At 39.7% G+C, this 22,886-nt stretch overlaps 1 protein-coding gene across 2 annotated transcripts in view; it reads right to left on the bottom strand.

The window, feature by feature from the left end:
• The window catches only part of LOC135253845 (snake venom 5'-nucleotidase-like), a 63,851-nt gene extending 43,174 nt beyond the window's left edge, over window positions 1–20,677 (bottom strand). Inside the window, exons 1-8 of one of the 2 annotated variants that reach the window (XM_064333665.1) lie at window positions 20,170–20,662; window positions 17,967–18,189; window positions 16,843–17,031; window positions 12,866–13,063; window positions 11,215–11,369; window positions 9,610–9,718; window positions 9,096–9,245; window positions 8,652–8,852 (exon numbers count right to left, since the gene is read on the bottom strand). In XM_064333665.1, the coding sequence (XP_064189735.1) occupies window positions 8,652–8,852; window positions 9,096–9,245; window positions 9,610–9,718; window positions 11,215–11,369; window positions 12,866–13,063; window positions 16,843–17,031; window positions 17,967–18,189; window positions 20,170–20,499 (1,555 nt within the window). In that variant the 5' untranslated portion in view covers window positions 20,500–20,662. Of the gene's footprint in view, window positions 1–8,651; window positions 8,853–9,095; window positions 9,246–9,609; window positions 9,719–11,214; window positions 11,370–12,865; window positions 13,064–16,842; window positions 17,032–17,966; window positions 18,190–20,169 lie in introns of both variants that reach the window. The other variant, XM_064333657.1, reaches the window with a different exon arrangement.
• Between the last annotated feature and the right edge of the window lie 2,209 nt (window positions 20,678–22,886).

A 22,886-nucleotide genomic window follows, 5' to 3' on the forward strand; every position in this document is an offset into this window, starting at 1 on the left:
CTGCACACAATTCTAGCATTTATTGCTTGCTGGTTATTTCTACATTTTCTTTTTCCATCTTTGCTGTTTTTGCAATTCTTTCCTTGTTTGCAAATTTTCATAGGATCTTTGCCTTTCTCAATAATTTAGATTATTATCTCTATTCTTTTTATTTTTTTTATACTAATTTGTTAATTTCAATGTACAATTTGTTTATGATCTCTGGAGATGTGGTTCAGTGTCCTACTCACTGGTTCTGTTGAACCACTGCTTGTGTTTTTGTGCATCATCATGTCGTGAAAGGTCTATATGGCCAGCAGGTCCGTATTGGCTAAGGAGTCACTATTAACCTTGATAAAAAGAGCATTTTAATGCTGTAAAACACCTTTTAGGTTTGAATACACAAGAATTACGGATACTGCTGTTACTAATAATTGGCACACTTACCAGATCCATTCCAAGCCAATACAGGTTTCTGGCTCTACTGTAGCTTTTAGGTCAGTGTGATTTATTCTGTATGCAGTAATCGTATTTACACAAAGCCTACAATGTAAAACATTTGTAGAATGTCATGTAGAATGTATAGGAAATCATCCAGGGGGATAATTTTCCCACTGTTTAGGCCTTTAGGAGCTTCTAAATCCACTGGTTCAATTTATAGATGGACAGCACATATTTAGATCTATCTGTAAGTATTTAAATCAAAGGCTTACACACAGATGTTTAACATATCAACAAAGTTAAAAGCCTCTTAACCTGGTTTGGTGAGCTGGAGCTAGATTTTTGCCTCTGGTGGCTCAGGGTCTGCTGACACGTTGACTGGTGCTCTGATCCAGACTGTTTGCTCTTTAGGCTGAATCCTGCTGTCCTCAGAAATGTGGCTTCCAAAGAAGCCTAACTGTGAAATAAAAGTCCCTAATGCTGTGAAACAGGCTGTCCCTTAAAAAAACCTAAGCTCATGCAAGAAAATAAGCAACTGTGAATAATTGAACATGTATGCAAGCTATAACATCTGCTTTTTGATTAGATACATTCTGTTAGTGTGTTTCTATGTGTACGACTACTAAAGGGTGGGTGGGGGTTGAAAACAAAACTATAATGGCCTTGCAGGCTTGAACCATGCTCATATCAATTCTAATTTTATTTTATTAATTCTTATTCGCCCTTACTGGAAACCCTGGCCTTGCTGATTTTCTGTTCACCCTGTTGTCAGCCATTATGCAATTTTATTGGAGGCCATTGCCTCTGAAGAAGAAATTATAACATGTGAATGAACGTTGATGCCATGGCCTAGCAGTCTGGTAATCTTACTGCTGACACTGTCAATCAGCCATTAGGCTAAAGTTTTTTGGGTGTCTTTGACTATGTATACACATTTATGTAATGTCTGATTAACTGTATGGTTTTGCAAGCTTGGTCGGGTAATTTTGTCAACCATATATCATCATCAGAAAAATACATTTATGTGTTAATTTTAAAGGGTTCCAAATTATAAACATTTATTTTAATTTTACTGTAGTGCCCATTTTAAACAAGGATGTGATTACATTTAAAGCTCCCCATAGACAATTCATTGGCATATACATGCTTTGTGCTTGCATTGTTGCCTAAACAAATTCTGTTTTGACCAAGTTTAAGACTGGGGTTTTCTTTATTTTTAAGAAACAATGCTATCATATGGTGGGTATTTCTTAAGCAAATGTCATACATATTTTTAAAAGACACACAACATGGCAAAAATGCTTTGCAGTTTTGCGGTTGACAAAGTTCCCAACTCTTAGGATCTGAATTATCTCATCAGAAACACCTGTTATTGGCCTAGCAGGGTTCCTGTTGACTGGTTGCAGAACAGCTATGACAAGGGCTGTGGGCTGTTCTGGGGGTGTGGCCTGCTCCTGTACTAGCATTTTTGATGAGGACTTAACATAACATTTCAGTTTCTGCAAGGAACAACAGCTGAAGCCTTTTTCTTCTTACGAAATAATTCATGCAGAATTCATCTAACTTAAATCGAATAAATATTTAGCTTCTCACTCCCGTTTTCTCAAAAATATTTTCTCTAATGTAGCATTTGCTCTGTTGCTTCATACATTAAACATATGCATCTTTTACAACTTGTACCATGTGTGATTGCATATATATAACAATTTGTTGAAAAAGTAGACTAAACACACTTGTTGGACTTAGAAACAATACAAATTTGGCTTTTAATTTGATTTTTCAAAAGTATTTTTGTTTCTAATTAAAGTAGCACTGTCTGTCTTTTAAAACTTTAACAGTGTTACATAATCAAATTATTTTAGTAACCAACAATTCAATAATCCTTTCTTTTAAAGTGTCTTTTTCTACTTGTTTCAAATGTTGTTGTTTTTTCTTCTATTCTTCAAATGTCAATGTCTCTTACCTGGACAAATTTCTAAATTAAATGTTTTAAGTCACTCAACAACACTCATCTTTGCACATGCTTATACAGTGAAATCTGAAAAACAACAAAAATATTTTAATCCTAATAAAAATTTATTTATTTATTTATTTTACTTCTTCCTGAAACATTTTTCACCCTAGAAAGAGACATGGCTGACAACATACCAACAAGTAACACAAAGGTCTCAGGTCACCAACAACCTGAACGACAACTTGGCACCTGGGGGAAATAACTGAAAATTCATCATTTTAGCAGAAACCAAATTATTAGTTCTCTCTCCTTCTGTTTCAATGCAATAATAAAAACTTTGACACTTTGAACCAGTTGTGTTGTCGAATTTGTATACAAACTGTTTTCATGTAATCAACAAATTTGGTAACCCTAAAATTGTTTACTTTGAAATGAAAGAAGATAGGACATTGCCGATGCATAGCATTTGGGCATCACAGTCAAGAATCTCTCTCTCAAGAACAGTTGAGACACTTTTATCTCTACTTTATACACTCACCTAACAGGAAAGAGAGGCGTTGGCAGGTTGCCTGGCTGCACCTGTGGGACTATCAGTGTTTCCACAAGCAGTCATTACAATATGTTCAAATACAGAAACGCAACCTCATCCACCCATTTATGGCCAATTCACCTGAGCTGTTAGGAACTTCAGGCTGCAGAGCGCAGCCCAACAAATTCTAGTTTACTACACACTTAATAAAATGAACACATGTGACTCCAGAATGGGAAAACATATTTAAAATTTTACTCCTAGTTGGCCACAACATTTCCATATTTGCCCATATGTAAACTGAAACTATCAATATGCCTATCATGACAATATTAACTTTAACATTTGTAAATAAAAGTGATTTTATATTCCTTGCAGTAACCCTGGCAGTTCACCTGAATACTAAGTGGAAGTTCATTTTGAAAACTTATTTACATTTTAGCTGACTATTTACAATTGAAATGAACTGTTATGAATTTCAGCAAATCAATGGTATTCTCCTCTTTGCATTCTGTAACACCATGATCGTTGATTGAGTCATGTTGATTTTCCTGCACACACATGCACTCCAGTGGCTCAAAAAAGCTGACTTCAGATCAGCTTTCATGTGGATTATAGAGAAAGGCCAAACATATTGCCCGATGGCTTTCAAAACGAATGAAATTCATGAAATATATTAATATAGGCTATGTACAATAAAATGTGATTTGCATTTAATTACTTGTTCATTCAAACCTGCATTTTTTTAAAGGAGAGTGGACAGTCTACCCTCCATTTGTATTGTTGCTTTATTCAGACAAGTACGAAGCAGAGAGGATAGCAGATAGAGAAGGGATCAGAGCTCAGAAGGAGCAGTGGCAGGAGACTGATCCCCTATCGATGTGGTGGGAGTCATGGCCTGAGACTCGGCCTCCCTACAGACTGCACTGCACATCTCACCATGACAAAAGTCTTTCTGTCCTCAGTCATCAGAGAAAGACAGTCTACACTTCTGCAGGATTTGCCAATATAAAGACTTAGCATAGTACACAGCGTATAGTACAAGAGGGGGAAGATTTATAGTTTTATACCCTTTCAATGTTCAACCATTTGAAAGGGAGAATGTTGTTCACTCGTGAGCAAAGTTCATTCCATAGAATTTAGTGGTTTCCACCTTCAGACAGAATTTCTTATGAATTTTCTGATGGGCAAATGATTCAACACTCTGTCATTTCCTTCTGTGCAATGACATGTCAATTTGTACGTCATTTATTGTGGATGATTGGAGTAATAAGGTGATGTATAACAGCATGTTCCTGTTTCTGAAGAACACCCACCCGGCATGAGCAACCTCAGTACACTCTGCAGCAATATCTTTCAAATGTATTTTCAAGACCGTATATTGTACATCGTGGCAGTCATTGAACACTGTTCTTGAATGAAGACACAGGCCAGGCTTTTGCAGTCCTTAAATCGTGTTTTGTTGGTATTATTAATATTAAATGCTTTAAGGCAGAATCTGATTCTGTATGTACGGTTTGCAGATGAAACACAAGCACAGATAAGACTACAGATTTTTCAGCATCTATGTATGGTATTCTGCGCAATAATGTCCAACAAAAATATTTCTTCCAAAATCAGCTTGCAGAAAAAGCACTGCCATACCACAATAGTATGTCAAAGCCACAGTTTGCAATACCCATCAGATCCATCACTAACACAAACACAGAACCCAATATACTTACAAAATCATAAAACACATTAATTTCTATAACAAAATGTACCACAGCAATGCAATTTATCTTTGATCAATTACACTGGATGCAAAGGTCAAATTTATGGACATTCATTAATCCATGCCTGTGCAAGGTCCCTTGGGCACCTTGCAGGCTCAACATTATAAGGTCGTTTTCACAGATGTAATCAACAGTTTGGCATCTCGTTACCACAGACAACAGAACCCTCTCCACAGCCCTTTGCCAGAGTATAAATGCAAAATGTGTGACACTTCCATTTTTGTCTCATGCCACTTGTCGAAAGGGTTGTACGACAAAGTATAAAACAGGAATTACTGTAACATTGATTGTAGCTCTCGCTCTGTTCTGACTCCGCTATATTACGTCACATTCAATTTCCCCAGGTTTGAGGCGGGTGTGGCTGACCGCATTACAAAAGAAAGCACAGATGTAATTCTAAGCAGTTTTTTTGTTTTTTTTTTAGTTCAAATACATATTACATCACTGGGTATGCCAACCTAAAAGATGCACTTTAACTACTTTTCCATTTTGTGCTTCATCAAGCACATTTTTGTGCTTTTTTCAGCGTTTCTAGCCTATGCTTACTGTGTGAACTTGATTTAATGTGTTCATGGCTATGGAAAAATGTCACATAATCAGTATTATACCTTATCGGACCTGTGTGTGGTAGTAGTTTCAGTGACCTTCGGTATGCACTTTTTGTAAGTTGCTTTGGATAAAACGTCTGCCAAATAAATGTAATGTAATGTTCCTGTAACAGCTATGCCTCAATACGTTTTCCCTTAGCCCTTATAGCAAAACCGCTATAATTTAGAAATACAAACGTTGAAATTGATTCAGTTGTATCCTTTATTTCAAGAAAATGGTTTTCTAGTATATGGTTTTGTAATCTTTATGAAATTAGCTGCTGGTGCAAAAATCGATGCTGTAATGTTAGATAAGTCTGAGGCCACTGGCCATCAGCACAGTGGTAGTACGTAGTAAAAAAACACTCCCTTTCTAGAGTTAAAATATTACAGATACAGGTTGTTGGCTAATGACACACCCAGCACTGGCTCATGTGGCTCTAAAATATTTGACCTGATCCCCAACGAGTGTTTCAAGCAACCTTTCAGTACAGCAAGAGATGTTGTCTCCCCATTGCTCTAGACTGCTCCCAGCTCATGTGCAGAAGCTTGTCTTTACAAAATACAGCTTGGGGAAGTTTGAGTAACGCATAATAGCTGAATATGAATTCCACCCAGGGAAGCGTTTCACTTTTTTCCTTAATTTACCTAAGCTTATGCAAATCAAACATACAGGGACAGTGGGGCTTCAACAAAGAGGTAAGAAAAAGTATTAACAAACAAAAAACAACAAAACATTTTAGCCTAACATTCAGTAGTTTTTCATTTCATTAGGGGCTCATTGCATACAGTAGTGTATAATGAAGTTGAGGAACAATTTTTTTTAATTATAAAAGCATTTTTTCAGTTTATAATTGACTTCAGAGTCCCTCAGGTAGGGTGGTGATGGGGTTCATGCACTTTGTACTATGCAGTTTACAGTAAACACGAGTAAAATGTATTTTGCCTATGTTTGAAACGTGATTTGACTGTTTCTTTACCTCAGTGTTATATAATGCCTGTTATATAATGTATAGGACATTGATTGTTAAATACTCTGTTACCATTATTTTGTTTTGTTACATCATCAAGCCTCCATTTGCATTGCAGGCATGTGGCCGCCCCTTTAACCCCCCTTAGAGACAGCCGTGACTACTGTGCTAGCATTTTTTCAACAAGGACTTAGCATAACATCACATGCACAGCATGCAGAACCCAAATGACAAAGAACCAATACGTTTTGTTTTTCACTCTATTTCTGAAAACTTTCATTTTGAATGCAGTGGTCACCGAGTTTTAAACTAATGGTTGTATTTATCTTTGCTTGAGTTTGCTTTATAGATTAAAACACTTGTACATCTTTTGCATAATTTGCATTAAACATGTATTGTGTATATCAGACTTTTTAGAAATAATAAACATTTGCTTTTCACACGCTTTCTAAAAAGTTAATTTTGTTTCTAAAATAGCATTCGCTTTGTTTTGTTACATAAACAATGATTCAGTAATTCATTCTTTTAATGTTTAATCCTTTCTACAATTAATTTAGTTGAAACACAAAGATGAGCTATTGATAATCAAAATATTTGCTATACCCTGAAATTGTTTACTATTGAAACTAAAAGAGATAAGATATTGATAATGCATGACATCAGGCCATATCAGAGTCAAGAATGACAAGAACTCTCAGGCACCACTTCTGGCTCTACTTTATACACCCATCTAATAGGCAGGAAAATTAAGTTTACAGTTTGCGCCAGTGGAATTGTCATACATGCAATCGTATTTGAATACAGAAATATAAACTTGTACTTCCATGTACGAATCATTTGTGAAGTAAGGTTATGATTCTACTACACACACATGCACTTGACCTCAGATCAGTTTTTATGTGGATTATATCGAAAGGCCAACCATTGCAGCTAAACAATGACTCATGTATCACTATTCAATAAAACTAGTTTTAGCATTTATATTGTCCAACACTTTATATTGGTTCATCGGAAAAATTTTTCAAGAAGAGACGCCCTCTCGTATTTGCTTATTCAGAGTCAAAGCAGAGAGAGAGATGAGAAGGATACAGCTCAAGGAGCCATGTGGAAATCCCGATTGATGAGGAAATGGCGAGCGGCCTTCATATAGACTTCACCGCACATCTTACCAGGACAAATCCTTTCTGTCCTCAGTCATTAGAGGCAGACACTTCAGCAGGTTGTGCAAATATAAAGACTTCCTGTGTTCACGTGTTCAACAGCACTCACCGTAAATAATAGGGAGGTGGTATCCAGTTAATAATACACTTAGATGGCTGAACACACGCACAGCACAGGCAGTGGTAAATGTACAATGTTTTAACCATTCAATTACCTCCCATTTGAAAGGGAGGGGGAATGTTGCTGCAATGACACTCACATCATGAGCAAAGTTCATCAAACACAATTTAGTGGTTTACACCTTCAGTCAAGGTACAAGAAGTTTTACATTCTCCAGGGAATCATATAAAGGCAAACACACCAGTATTATGCCAAAATCGTTACCCACTTTCTTGAATGAATGCATGAATCATATGGAAAGTAAAACTGAAATATTATTTTTATGTGTATAGCACCTCCCTAGCACCTCCCTGAGCACAAGGTGCATCACAAAGTGAGTTAAAACAAACCTAAACAATAACAGACAAGGACAAACAGACTGCCATGGGAAGCCTTTTCCAGAGGTGAGGGGCATTGACCGAGATGGCACCGACCCAATAGTTTTCAACCTTGACTCCGCAAAAGTCAGCATAGCCTTATCAGACAAATGAGCATTTGGTGCAGGTGAGCACCAAGAACTCACAGAGATAATCTGGTGCCAACTTTTGCTTTAAAACTATCATTAAAAGTATCTTAATATCACAGCCGAAGTACACTGGCAACCAGTGCCAAAAAAAGTCAAAATTGAGATTCTCACAGCACACCACACCAATGTTTTTCCATTTTCTATTGTGCACTTTGCCGAATAAATGACCAAAATAAAGGCACCAGACACACCCAAGCCAAAACATCTAGCCACCGTCCAAGCAGTACCTTACAAAACAACATAAACCAGTGGACTCACCAAGCTAGCAGTCCGTAGCCATTTCCGTGAGAGACGACACCAAAATGCTGATATGAAGCCGAAAAATGCTAGATTCTACCTAGTTTGGTAGCTACCTAGCTTGTCTTTTATTGCTTCAAGTAAACCCAAATCAGCCTGCAAAGTGCTGTTCTGATTTCACGTAATAATCCAATACACAATCCAAACATATTCAAGTTCCTGTTCCTGTGCAACAAAATCAAAATGGCTGATAAGAGACCTAAGAGGACTCAAGCTGTGGACCTTCTGTTTACCAATCTATTCACATCGCCCCTGTGCCTGCAGGAACCTACCGCTGTCGTGCTTCAGCATCTCCTCTTTGATCATGGAGAAACCATCTCCTCCGTTGACCATGTAAGATGGGAGAACCAGCTTGTAGACCTGGTCCAGGACCACCGGCTCGTACTTTGGGACCCGGCACTTTGTGCAGAGGAGGTGCAGGGACATCACACGTTTACCAGAGGGCTTTGAAAGGTCCAACTCCACCCGAATCCCTGGAACAGATAAATGGGTGAGTGGGTTGAAGAAACCACTAATTAAATAGTTTTTTATTTTATTTTTCTGAACAGCTATTAATAAGTTACTTTTACTGTTGGAGACCTGTCTGGGTGAATTAATCATTGATTAAGCCACCTAGATAAGAACTACATAATGTCATGATGGTGAAAGTAAGTTTCAACAACCCTTTAAGGAAGCCCCCCCCCCCCAAAAAAAAAACATCTTGTATATAAAGATACCTGCCACCTGCAGGAACTCCCCGGTGTTCAATCCGTATCTTCGGACAGAATGCTCGAATGCATCCCTGAGTGTTGATCCCTTCAGCTGCACCAAATCAAAGGTCCCACCAAATGGCAATACAGACAGGAGTTCCTCCATGGTGATTGAGCCTAAAGCGACATATTACATCTGATGAGCTTGTAACCTCCTTTCTATTTCTCATATCAGAAAATGTTACTGCCCTCGCATAAGGATAGTCTTCCCTAGGCTTGTTTTGTGAGCATAAGATGTGCAGATCTTACCACAGACAAACACGTGACACCCAACTGTGCATTCACTGGTGCAATTATTAGCAATGGTAAGGTTCATAAACAAAGCACACAAATTTTCATTGAGAATATTAATGTTGACTGGGGCAAAACTGTTACTGAAATACAGCCTCTCGCAGAGGCGTGTCAGGCATGTACATTTTCACGGCTTCACATGTGATTACGGCATACCTGTGCACCTTGGGAGGTTCTGATTGGTACCCACCATTCTTGCTTTGCTCGTCTATAGATGAGCGTATGGCTCCACTGTTGAGAATGCAGGAGCTGACGTGGTTCCATTGCACCTCATCTGCGTATTTAAGGTTATGGTGAACCTGCAAGAAAGGACATGTTCTCTGAATGGCTTGTCACAGGCACACAGTGAAGCCTAAGTCAGGGGTAATGGAATTCTGTCATGCGTGTGAACATCTGCCAAGGAAGTGAACCTGGCATCTGCGACACGTTTTCTCAGCTCAGTTATGGCCAATGGATTATGTCCAAACAGGGAGTGCTGCTATAGAGAACACTGAAACACACTGGCAAGCTCCTGTATTGAGAGAAGGGCCATCAGTTTATCTCAATAACACGATCGACAGGGATTCAAACTGGCATTTCAACCATTATCCTCCAGGTGTCCCCTGAAGCACTTGAACAGCACAGTCAAGTGAATAATTATACAATTCAATGGTTTTTTGTGATGTTTCTAAGGTCAATTAGGTGACCTTATACAGGGAGAATGAAATAAAGAAAAGTGGACACAAATGAACATCAAACATACACACTATGAAAAGCATGTCTTTCAGAAAGACGGAACCGATGGGATACTGCAGGGGAAGGGAATGGGGGTGGTTCTATTAGACCAGGGGGGTGATTGAGATGCAAATTCAAACTCCCAGTACATTTATTCCATCAATTACTCAGGCCGGACATTATATAGTCCGGTCAGGACCACAAACCAGACATGTACAACCAATTTGAAAACCGGACATTCCAGTCGAAAACCAGACACCTGGCAACTCTATACAGCCACCACCAACCCTGCCAACTCTGACAGAAGCAAGAAATATGTATTTATTTAGTGTAGCTAAAGCAAAAGATACATAAAGCTAGCAAAAGATATAGCTAGCTTGCAATACGAGATAGCTGACTAGGTCTACCTATCGATCTATCGGTTTCTCTCGCTAGCTACCTGAGTAGATAACTAGCTAGCTTTTGCATTCTCTTTTCACTAGCTAGCTAGTGAGAGAGATAAATAACTAGCTAGTGATCCATCTAGCTCTCTCGCTAGCCAGTTCGCAATATATTTATCTCTCCCACTAGCTAGCGATCTATCTCGCTAGCTAGCTAGCGAAAAGTGAATGCCAAAGTTTTGAAAGCTCTTGCAAATTATTTTTTTTCACACCCTTGCCCTTTTAGGACCTGCGTACCATCTGTGCTTACTTAGTGGTAATTACTCTATCAATGTAGATAGAGTTGGTGCAATTGGGGTAACTGGATGACATGTGATTTGCTAACAGAATCAAATGGTAAATGGACTGCATTTATATAGCGCTTTTATCCAAAGCGCTTTACAATTGATGCCTCTCATTCACTCATTCACACACACACTCACACACCAACGGTGGAAGGCTGCCATGCAAGGTACCAATCAGCTCGTTGGAAGCAATTAGGGGTTAGGTGTTTTGCTCAGGGATACTTCGACACACCCAGGATGGGGGATCGAACCGGCAATCCTCCGACTGCCAGACAAATGCTCTTACCTCCTGAGCTATGTTGCCTATCACATCTTGGGTGTCTACTGGACCTACATAATCCATTCATACAAGCTTACCATTGCATCACAGATCAAGTTTCCCAGGTTGCACTCCCGGAATCGACACTCCTCGAAGGTTCCGTTGAGGTAGACCATGGTCTTCCCCACGTACTGAGAGGAGTAATTTGCCAGGCTTTTCTTCCATTCCTCCACATCCTTAAGCACACCTGGATCTGATGACAAAGAAAATGAAAACAAACAGCTGAACAGGTCCTACTGTATTCATACATCATTACTGCAGGAACTACGGTGTTTTCCCTCACTCATTCGCCCACTTTCCTAACAGCAATTTAATCTTTGCTGTTCTCTTGCATTACTGATGTGCCATCCGCAGAGGGAAGCATACAAACATACACAAGTATAACTTTATTAACCTTCTTTATTTTGGTAGTTTACAGTAAATACTAAATAAGAACAGAAAAGGTTTGTCACGTCAGCATGATGCAGCAGTTCCAGGAAACACTGTTGGTTGCCAAATGGAGAGCGAGAGAGAGCGCACCCACACAAACAGGAAATTAAATAAACATACACCTTCACCCTTTCCCCTCATGGGTTCCAGGCAAAAACAATAAACTAAAGCAATAAACTAAAATTAGAAAGACAAAAGAAAGCAAAACTGCGCACCAGCCTTTCAGCTCACCATTCATAGTTGGCCCACCGGACCAGCCCCTCTTACCTTTCAGTGGTGAGTTTATTTTCTTGTTGTGCTCTGACCAACAAAACTGAAACTAAATGAAATGAAAATCAAAACTTGCTCTCTTGGTGTGTGCTCCTGGTCTCGGCCCTGAACTGTGGAGAGCAACACACCTCTAAGCATCTGGACTGATTAGCTAACACAACCTAGGTGTGTGCTCTCTCCACCAGCCGGCGCAGCGAAGACCAATCTGCTTCTTCATGAAAGTACTGTGATTTACATCTCTGTACAGCCTCCACCCACGCACTACACTTCCCACAACAAATGTATGTACTGCAAGCTACACAGTGAGAGCTGGTAGTGGACAGGCATCTCAAACTGATGACAGCTGGTAAACTGTGGACTGTGCTTTATTGGGTGGAACTAATGAAGAAGTGACCCAATGAACCCCGGCTGACTTAAACCGCCCTACTGCTGATAGGATGGAGCAATATGTATTTCCACTGTAAAGCTTCCTTGTGATGTTCTCACTGTAAAAAGCACAATACAAATAAAGTTGAATTGAACTGAATGTGTGCTGCCCCTGAGGCAGATGTCAAAATGACACTTGAGATACATGGAATGCATTCTTCTCTCTTTTTAGCATTTTCTCTTCCTGTGTACTTTCCATAATCCCATGCGTTGCCTTAACATAGAATGATGTAAACATAAATAATACACATATTTTAGATGATTTCAAAGTAACATTTATCCAGATCGAATGTATCAGTGTGTCTTCAGTACTTCAATAAAGACAACAAAAAATAGAAGATGGAAATCTTAATTGATGACTAGGTGGAACCAGCTGGTGATGGCACTGTTGGTTACTAATGACCCATAAGCTCTAAGCCTCTGATTAGCTAGATTAACAATACTATTAGTTACAGTAATTTACATAAAAACATTCCTTCCACATCACATACGTTTAAAACAGGAAATGTGAGATTGTGCTGAATAGCACAACAAAATGGGTGCATTTGCGATCAAAAGCCTCACCTTGTGCCACACTGTTGTCCAGCAGGATGGGGTTCCCCTCTGACCTCACCACATTCCCAGCATCATCGAAGGTCACCTTCAGATAGCCCAGGTATTTCCCGAAGGCGTAGGCCTGGACAACAGGGACTTTCCGCCCATCCTCGGAGGACACCATGAACGGGTATGGGCCTGCTGGGACCTCTGAAGATGGCCTGGGCCCTTCAGAAACAGAGTCAGTCCAGCACAGTAGTCAGCTCACCTACTCATGAATAACATTTTACGCGTTACCAATTAATCAATGTTATTAATCAATGTTATCAACAATAACCTGTATTTAATTAACATACCTGTTTTATTGTCGATTTACAAGCATTGGAAATTAGCACAAGGGACAATTTTTAATTCAGTACATTTTCCCTCTTTTCTTCCAGTTTTGAAATGCCGAATTGTATTCATCCAGCTACCAGTTATTGCTGCCACCATTACTATCAATTTAGAAAGCACAGAAAGTACATCATTTCTTCTGACACATGATGTTGAGCTGCTTGTTCTTTTCACACCACAGTCCACAAGCTAAGCAAAGAACTGCTGGAAGATATATTGTGTTTAGCTTGAGTGAACAGACTGTGTGTGCCCGATTTACCAGTAGGGGACAACATCCCAGAGAGGTACGATTTAAACAGAAAATAATAAGGGACCTAGAACTCCCTGTGGTATACCACATTTTACTGTAGAAGTCATAAACTACATTAATATAGACCACATGTTAAGTCATATCTAGTAAATAGGAGCATAACCATTTCAGTCCTAACCCTTGGACTCCAATATAATTCTCGAAACATTCCAAAGGAATTTTATGATCCACAGAGGCAAAGACTGCATTTAGTTCCAGTAATGATACTGAGGATGAATCAGAATCAACAGCAGTTGAAAAGCCACTAGCCAGAGCTATTTCAGTGCTGCTGTGATGAGACCTGAAGCCAGACTGAAACCAATAAAAAAACAATGCTATTGTATAAGCAATTAAAGTTCATTTGCTACAATTCTTACAAGTATTTTGGATAGAAATGGAATGTCTGAAAGTGGTCTGTAATGAAGAACCTCTGGGTTAAAGCAGTGGTTTATAATTCAGTGTCTCTCAGCTCTGCCACCACACAGAGGACCTCTCTTGTGCATTCACAGTCCAAGAGTATTCATTTTGGTTAAGCTTCAACTGTTAAGAAACTATGGCATTGGTCTACAATGAGCAATCATCCAATACCACTTAGTCAAACATAATAGTTCACAATTCAATGAGCACCAAGTATTCATTATTCAGGACAAGCTTTGAGTGAATAAATGCTTTGGTTTTGCGAGTTAGAGTTATTTAAGAAGTTTACACAGGAAAAACTTACATTTTAAATAATACACAACTTTAGAGCATGGTAGATCAATGGATAAAACACCCTAACTAAATATTGAGACACGACCAGCTGTTTTGCTATTTCTGAAATCTATTTCAGTTACTGAATAACTGGATCACAGTAATTATGTTCTTGCCTGTGGCTAACCTTTTTATGCATCTTCTTATTGTGGTTTTATATTTCTTTGTTGTACAATAGTCTATACAATGCATTGTATTTATTGAAAGCCTAATAATATGCACTATATGGCCAAAAGTATGTCGACACATCCACTCTTCTGGGAAGACTTTATACAAGATGTTGGAGCGTTGCTGCAGGGATTTGCTTACATTCATCCAGAAGAGCCTTAGTGCGGTTGGGCGATTAGGCCTGGCTTGCAGTTGGTTTTCCAATTGATCCCAAAGGTGTTGCATGGGGTTGAGGTCAGGGCTCTGTGCAGTTCTTCCACACCGTTCCCAACAAAACTATTTCTATATGGACCTCGCTGTGTGCCCAGGGGCAGTGTCATGCTGAAACAGGAAAGGGCCTTCCCCAAACTCTTAGGTAAGCACAGAATCTTCCAGAGTGTGATTGTATGCTGTATCATTAAGATTTGCCTTCACTGGAACTAACGGGCCTAGCCCAAAAAACAGGAAAAACAGCCCCAGACCAAGGAGTGGCCAGATAAAATCTGAGGCCAAGCTGTACCACCTCACCTATAAAAAAAAATGCCTGGGGGCTGGGGGAAACACTGCACACAATTTTATTCCGAACATAGTGAACTAAATAATGACTCATCTCCAGGGCCGGATCATGGTCCCGTGAGGCCCCTGGGCACATGTCTTTTGGAGGCCCCCCGCCCCGCCCCCAACAACAATATTAAATGACCACTAAACAGTGTGCTAGTGTGTAACAACACCATAATGTGCATTTAGCATACTTGTTCATTTGGGCTAGCTAATAAGCTCTCAATGAGGTTTTTAGTCCCACGGCCACAGCATCCCATGTTTTGAACAAATAATAGTTTTTAACTAATAGCACTAATAGTAAGCTAGCTAGTAGCTTTAAGCATCATGACTGGAATGCTGTTTTAACATTTATTCAACCCACTGTTGCTAGCTACTCCTTTATCTTATACCCCTTTCACACAGATGACCCGCGAACAAATGCCACCTAACTAACTAGTTAAGTTGTGTGCCACCTAACTAGTTAGCTAAGTTTTAGGCTGATAGTTAGTGCAGCTAATTTGGTTGTAAGGGCAGCTAGCTGGCAAAAATGGCAGCTAGCTAACTCAGTGGCATAGGTTTTGTTTGAACATTGGGGGGACACATTAAGTGGGGGGTCTGGCAGTCCTCCCCCAGGAAATTTTGAGCATCAAAAATTTCATTTTTTGCATTTCCTGCATTCTGGTGAATTTATATGCACCAATTTGTGCCTTTTCTGCATCAATTTATGGTGGAAATGCTTCTTTCGTGTTTTTATTGGGGGGGGACAAGTGCACGTGTTCTAAATATTGAGGGGGACGTATCCCCTGCATCCCCCCCGAAATCTGCGCCTATGAGCTAAATAATTTCTGTTAACAAGCTGAATCATATGGGCAGTTAGCTAGAGAAAACGGGCAGCTAGCTAAAATAAAGGGATAGCTAGTTACGTTAAGTCAAATAACGAACGGCTTGCCATAATATGACGCCCTTCAAACTCTCCTGTTATGCAGAATGAACTGACTTGTTGGTGAATATTGTATGATGCCACAGCATATTGTAGCGTGCCAACCAGTGGCTCAGTTGTACAGCACTGTACTCTCAGAGAGGCTCTTGTTTTAAGCACTGTATGTCCCAAGGGGCCCAGGTGTTGCACTCGATGTATGCACCGAGGGGCCTGGGGGCCCTAGTGGTCAACTCACACTGTAAGCACCCAGGGGCCCAGGGGCCTGGGGGCCCTAGCGGTCAGCTCACGCTTTAAGCGCCGAAGGGCCTCACATTGTAAGCGCTGTGGGGCCCAGGGGCCCTAGTGGTCAGCTCATGCTTTAAGCGTGGAGGGGTCTGGTGGCCCTCACACAAGGGTCTGGAGGCAGTCGTGGTCAGCTCTCATTTTAAACACCAAGGGGTCTGGTGGCCCTCACACTGTAAGCACTGAGGGGTCTGGGGGGCCCTAGTGGTGAGCTCACGCTATAAGCACCCAGGGGTGGTCAGCTTGCACTGTGCGCAATGAGGGCCCTGGAGTTCAGCTTCTTTCGGAAGTCTTGGGCCACGCACCGCGCATGGCCTGAGGCTTGGAGGCCCCCTGGCAGTCCAAGGCCCCGGGGCACTGGCCCCACCGGCCCCACTGGCCCGGTCCATAATCCAGCCATGCTAATCTCATATACACATACTTCAAAACAGGTTACCGGTGACTCAGATTTAAATCAATCTTGGAGCCCTGAAGTGGAAAGTCTTGATTTGTTTATATGAGTCAGTTTCACAGCTAGCATAGCATCATTACACCAATATGAGTGGGAATTTTATTTCAAACATAAGGACTTCTTACATAAAGTGCAGAAAGCACAAAATTTGTAACTGATACTCTGAGTAAAATATAAATAGAATTTAATACGGTATGAAGTATGAAGTCCTGTACCTGTATACAAGAACGTGTTTGTGTGTCCACCGATGACCACATCAATCCCTCGCACCTTCTTGGCAATCTCTTTATCAACCTCAAAGCCAGAGTGACCGAGGCCAATGATTTTATTGATGCCAAGAGTGGCCAGCTTGTTCACCTGGACCTGCAGAGCACTGACCTCATCCTCAAATGCCAAGTACGGACCTATACAGAGTGAGAGCACAAGAGAGTGAAAGACAGAGAGAAAGAGGGCGAGAGAGAGATATTTGCACCTACAGATTTAGCAGAGCTAGCGGGCCAAGAAAAAATAATACTAAAAATTATGTTTTGACATCAAGCAGTTTCTGGATTTCCTGGTTTGGATGAGCATGAACCTGCAGACTAGGAACCCCCAAATTCAGAAGTGGTTAACCCAGATCCTTCAGATCCACAATGTCCGCTCTTTTTTTTTGCTTCCAATTCAGGTCGGAAACACCAGATGAGGTTAGTTAACTATACAATCAACTGTTTTAATTTATTTAACTGATTGATTGAGTGCTCTGTATGTAGATCCTGTGGCTATTCAGGAACTGGATTGAAGACCGCTGCCCAATATGACAGTAGTTTACAGCCACTTCCCTGGTGGGTATCACTCAATTGTCACATAAGTTAACCATTACAACTCTTCTTGCTTTGGTTATGGGTTCACCTTTCAACCTGTGGCTGATCTGACAAAGACCAGCAGAAATGAACAAGTATCTCCTTTTAAATAAGTTGAAATTCTGTACTGGTACTTTCATGTACAATAAAAAGCAAACTACTACAGTAATGGCTAACATCACATAACATCACCAAGTACCCAAGTACAATGGAGTCATACAATGATTTCTAAAAGGAAATACCCCTTGATTGAAGTGGATAATCATTGGTTCATTTTCAGCTGTCTGATTCAATGGATCAGATGCCAGGGCCTCAGTTTACAGCTCATGGTTAAGCAACTGATCTATCAAAAATAATAACAGGAAGTTGTGATGCTGGCTCTAAGGAGGAAATGGGGTGTGCTGTGGGCATACCTAAAGCTAAATATTAAACCGGTAAACCGTGAAGTAACAAGTGACTAATCAAAAAAGAAATCCAAGAACCACAGAAAGTGTTCTTACCTGGCACTGACAAATCTGGTGTTTCTTTTGATGTGTAGCCCACCACGGCCACTTTGTCAGAGCCAACGGCAAATATCTTATAGGGAAAGTAAGAGCGACTCAGTTCTGGCACCACAGTTTGATCTGGCTTGATGTTAGCGCTGAGAACTGTGAAGTTGACCTGCTGGAGAAAGGGCTTCAGCAATCCCTCCACTCCATTGTCAAATTCATGGTTTCCAAATGCCTACAATCATGAAAAGAAATTTAAAAAATAAATAAATAAATAAATAAAACAAAAAACAACAAATCCCACCAAAACATGGTAGAGTTGGATTATAGTCAACCAGCTAACATTTGGCAAAATGTATGTAAAGTAGGTCTTGATTGGGCTTTGTGAAATGCCGACCACCACACTCAATTCTGTACTGTCTCAGGAGTTTCATCTTCTCAAGTGAAAAACACAAGGTACCATGACATTAATGTGTTCAGTCATTTGTAATATTTAAAATATGCACTTTCACAATGTAAAGGCAAAATAGCATTGGAGGTGGGAGAACTCAGCTCTGTAATGTGAACCTCTTTCTCTGGCAGCACTGTGATATATCCCTTGGAAGTGGAAATCCAGTGTTTTTTCCTTCAACAACTCAACAAGGTTTTCCACATTGTAAATAACTCATTACTGAATTGTACTGCTCATTACTGAACAAAGAGATAACTGAGTCTGGGGGAATAAAGTGTGGTTACACGAAAAACAAATACACTGCAAGAAAATTCCACAAGACTAGGTTCAACATAACCTTCACACTTTACAAAATGTGGTGAGAGTGGAACCATGTGTGGACACAACTATCTTAGAAAGAGCTAACATTCTGTGAGGTATACTGGGACAGAAAAGTAATAAAAACTGATGAATAAAAAAAAACAAACCCAGAAGTCACCATTGGAGGCATACAAGCCTTGTGCAACACAAAAATTTCCCAAAACAAAATTTGCACAATGAACATCAGGCTAGTAGAATGTAACTGATATTAATTCTTACTTACTGAGTCGAGTAACCTAAAGGCCACAGGTTCGATACCCAGGTACCATTGTACCCTTGAGCAAGGTACTTAACTAGTGCAAGACAATTACTTCTTCGCGCCAGGTAACCTATATCGCTTTTCTTTAAGTGAAAACAATTCATTCACATGTATCACTGCACCTGTACTTATAACTACTTTCTAACTAGGCTTCTGTAGCTACCCAGAAACACCGCATTTCTAATTAATGTTAGCTAGCCCTATAGATCCTCTACTGACAAACAAACAATTAGTAGGTCTGTTGTGTACAACAGCCCATTAAAACACTTCAGTTTAAAAATATTACACTTTCATTTTTTGACATTCATGGTAAAGGAAAAATGATCCAATCCATGCCTATTTCTTTCAGAATGTAGGCCTAGGTCTTTGTGTGTTTGCATGCATTTATGTGTATGCATGTCTGTCATAGCCTACATTTATATATGAATTATATCATCAGTCACTCATAACAAACACAGTACAAAAAGAAATGATATCTGATGAAAACACATTTTCACCGTACAACAATACCAAGTTACTCACACATACAAAGCACTGTCTATAAGTTATTAATTTAGGAAACATTGGGTAGCATTGCTTTGGAATACAGCTTGTTTAATTTGTGTGAGGTAAGATAGCCAATATTGTTTCTTGTTCAGTAACTTCGATACATTGATGCCGTAATTTTGAATAGGCTACTTTTAATGGCAGGCCTGGATTTTGCCAGTTTGAATGAAAGACTTATAGACAGCGTTTTGTATGTGTAACTTGGCCTTTTAGTGGGCTACGTTGAAAACTTTTTCATCAGATATTTATTTTCCAAACAGTGATTTAATATGACTGTAACCTACCGAATTGCAATTTAACGCCATATATTCTGTTTTAGCCTACCCATCCCAATTTAATTTGAGATAAATACCTACATGGCTTGCTTTGAGGATCACCTCTATGCATGCTTTCCAAATCCAAATTCCAAATCCTTCGGTTAATGTTGGTCACAGCGGGGTAAATCATGTGTTAAGAAAAAATAAAATAAAATAATAATCGCACAGTATTACTACAAAATTATGATTCAGGAAGGAAGACACGTCCCCGTGTATGCACTTTTCACTTAAAATGTAGAATTGACATTTCTATTATTTGTAAAGTTTCTTCCAAACTCTTACCATCGCATCATATCCCAGTTTGTTCATAAAATACGCAGCTTCAGCACCCTTGTAGTGGTTGAACCAGACTGTTCCCTGAAATTGGTCACCTGCATCAAGCAGCAACACGTTCTTCTCGATGTTCCGAATTTCTCTTATTTTCGTATACCTCCTCGCAACTCCGGCGAAGCACACTCCTTTAGTACATTTTCCTGAATCCACGCTAGTCTCCTCTATTCGTGCGTGGACATCGTTGGTGTGGAGCAGTGTGAGCTCTAATCCCGACACACAAAAATAATTACTAATGAGGAAAAGAAAAATCGAAAACTGCGGTTTGATAAATCTCCCCATTTAGCTATATTCAACCTGCTTCACTGGGCAAACAGTTAAAAAGGTCGTAAAGTTCAACAGTAGCCTACGCTTAACAAGCGAGGTCTCGAAAAGTGTGGTGTCACAGGCGGCAGAGAGTTAACATCGATAACATGGTAGTGATTGATGCACTACCCACTGCTTCCTTATGAAGAATGATTTCAGGCGTTTCCAAGTTAACTATCTTTGGTTCTCAGGAAATTCCCAAGTAATGGAGACCCTAAGGAATATCAACACAATTCCATGTTGTACAACACAAACAGTCTTTAATTTATTTTTTGATTACATTTATATGTTCTTCGTGGCCTGTACACAGGCTATCTGTGACGTTATTCGTTACTTTTGCGGTGATGGTGAGATTATGGTGCTGAAGTTCATTCGGTCAACGTTCACGGGTGCCAGTAAATTAAGTGTATAATTAGTAATCTTATAAATGCACGTGATCCGATGACATTGAAGGAATGCAATGTCTCCCAGGCTTTGATTTGTGTTTCAAAACTGCAGTCGAGTATAGCCTACTTTGTGGTCTGACACATGGCCCCATATTTTCATCCCCGAACGAACGTATACTTTTGTTATTTTATTATTTATCCGGATTATAATAAAGTTGCGTAGCCGTAGTCCTGGATGCAATTGAACACCCACCCCAACTCCTGAAAATCGTCTGAAAAGGAAACCGACAAAATGAGTAATTTCCCCCCCAACTGAGCAGTTACACTGAACCAGAAAACAATTACTCTCATTCTCGTGTATTTTCTTACAATCGCAGAGTGTACTTTTGCTAGTTCAAAACTAATAATCCTGTGCCAGAGTGATTTTGTTTTTGCCATTCATTTAACCAATTTGTAATGTTTTGTAAGAGAGAGAGAAAGCCAATTCACTGAAATCCCTAGCTGAACATTCAAGGCAAAAGACATACCGATGTGGGTATATGATAAAGATTTTTCTTCCCAGCAGTGAGAATCGACGTTTAGTTGCAGTATCACAACAAAGTCGCCAGGTGGCAGAAGATATCTGCTAAAAGAGTTTCAATTCCTGTGTAGACTAGGAAAAAGTTTTTCAAGAGAAAGATGTCGTAAAGAATACCACTGTGAGTGAAATTCTGTGCATTTGTGTGGTGTGGGTGATTAATTTACTGGATTAGCCAGTAAAACAATCTGATTTTGAAGATAAACACAAATTAGATAAGGAAAACACTCTTTTTCTATAAGATTATTGAGTCTGAGAATAAGAGTATGAGACATAGTCCAGGTGAGTGGATCCTGATGCTCGCGGCTCAATCCCAATCAAACCTAATCAAGAATTAGACCTAAGGTGTCTGTGGACAAATAATAGTGTATGTGTGTGTACGTGTGTGTGCACAGTGCCCTCCATGGGAGTATGGGAAGTATGGGAACGGTAGAGTGAATTTTATTATTTTTTCTGTATACTTAAGGCATTTGGATTTGAAATCAAACGATGAATATGAGACAGAAGTAGGGGAAATCGGGGTTGGTTGGCACACTTTTCACTCTGCCATAGTTCTCAGACGTGCCATATGTTAAAATAGTCTAACCAGTACTAATTGAAAGATTAAGATCTCAGCTAAAAAACATGCATTTAATGTTCACAAATGATTCTTAAAATGATTTTATTCACGATTAAAGTCAAGTTGTGCACTTGTGCCAATCAGCCCCAGTTTCTGGCAACATGGAACAGGTCGGTGAGGTTGAGGTTGGTAACGAAGGACAGACCTGTGGACGGGCTCGCGGTCGTGGCCAAGGAGGCACAAGAGCAGTTGTGTCAAATGAAATTAGAGCCACTAATGTCGATGATGTAAACAGAAGTCTAACACTGGCTCAAGCTGGGAGGGTTGTGCAGCCAAACCTGAAAAGGTCAACTGTGGCATCCATAACAAGAATTTTTAAGAGAGATAATCGGTAAGTCAATATGTGTAATTTACTGTACAGGCACTGTATATTGAAATTACAGTAATTGTACAATTGATATTGCTGTCTGTGTTACAGTATATTTCATAAATACTAAAGTGTGGGTGTGAATTATCTTTGTTGTAATTTTATTTTTACTGTACTTTAGAACTGAAAAAGCACCACCAGGTGGAGGACATGGCCGTCTTCTCTCTGCCCAGCAGGAGAGGGCACTAGTAGACATGGCGGTTCAAAGAAATGACATACGGATCAAGGAAATCCAAAAAAACTGGCAGATAACGGAGTCTTCAAAACATCCACTTAATCAGCCTAACAACAATTGGGCGAATTTTGAAAAATCACAATGAAACAAATTTACTTGGTGCCTTTCTAAAGGAACGAAGACAGAGTGAAGGCTTTGAGGCTGGAATATGTTCAGGTATGTGTATAGCAATGTTGCAA

Source organism: Anguilla rostrata, chromosome 1, assembly GCF_018555375.3.
Source record: "Anguilla rostrata isolate EN2019 chromosome 1, ASM1855537v3, whole genome shotgun sequence".
NCBI classification, from domain to species: Eukaryota; Metazoa; Chordata; class Actinopteri; order Anguilliformes; family Anguillidae; genus Anguilla; species Anguilla rostrata.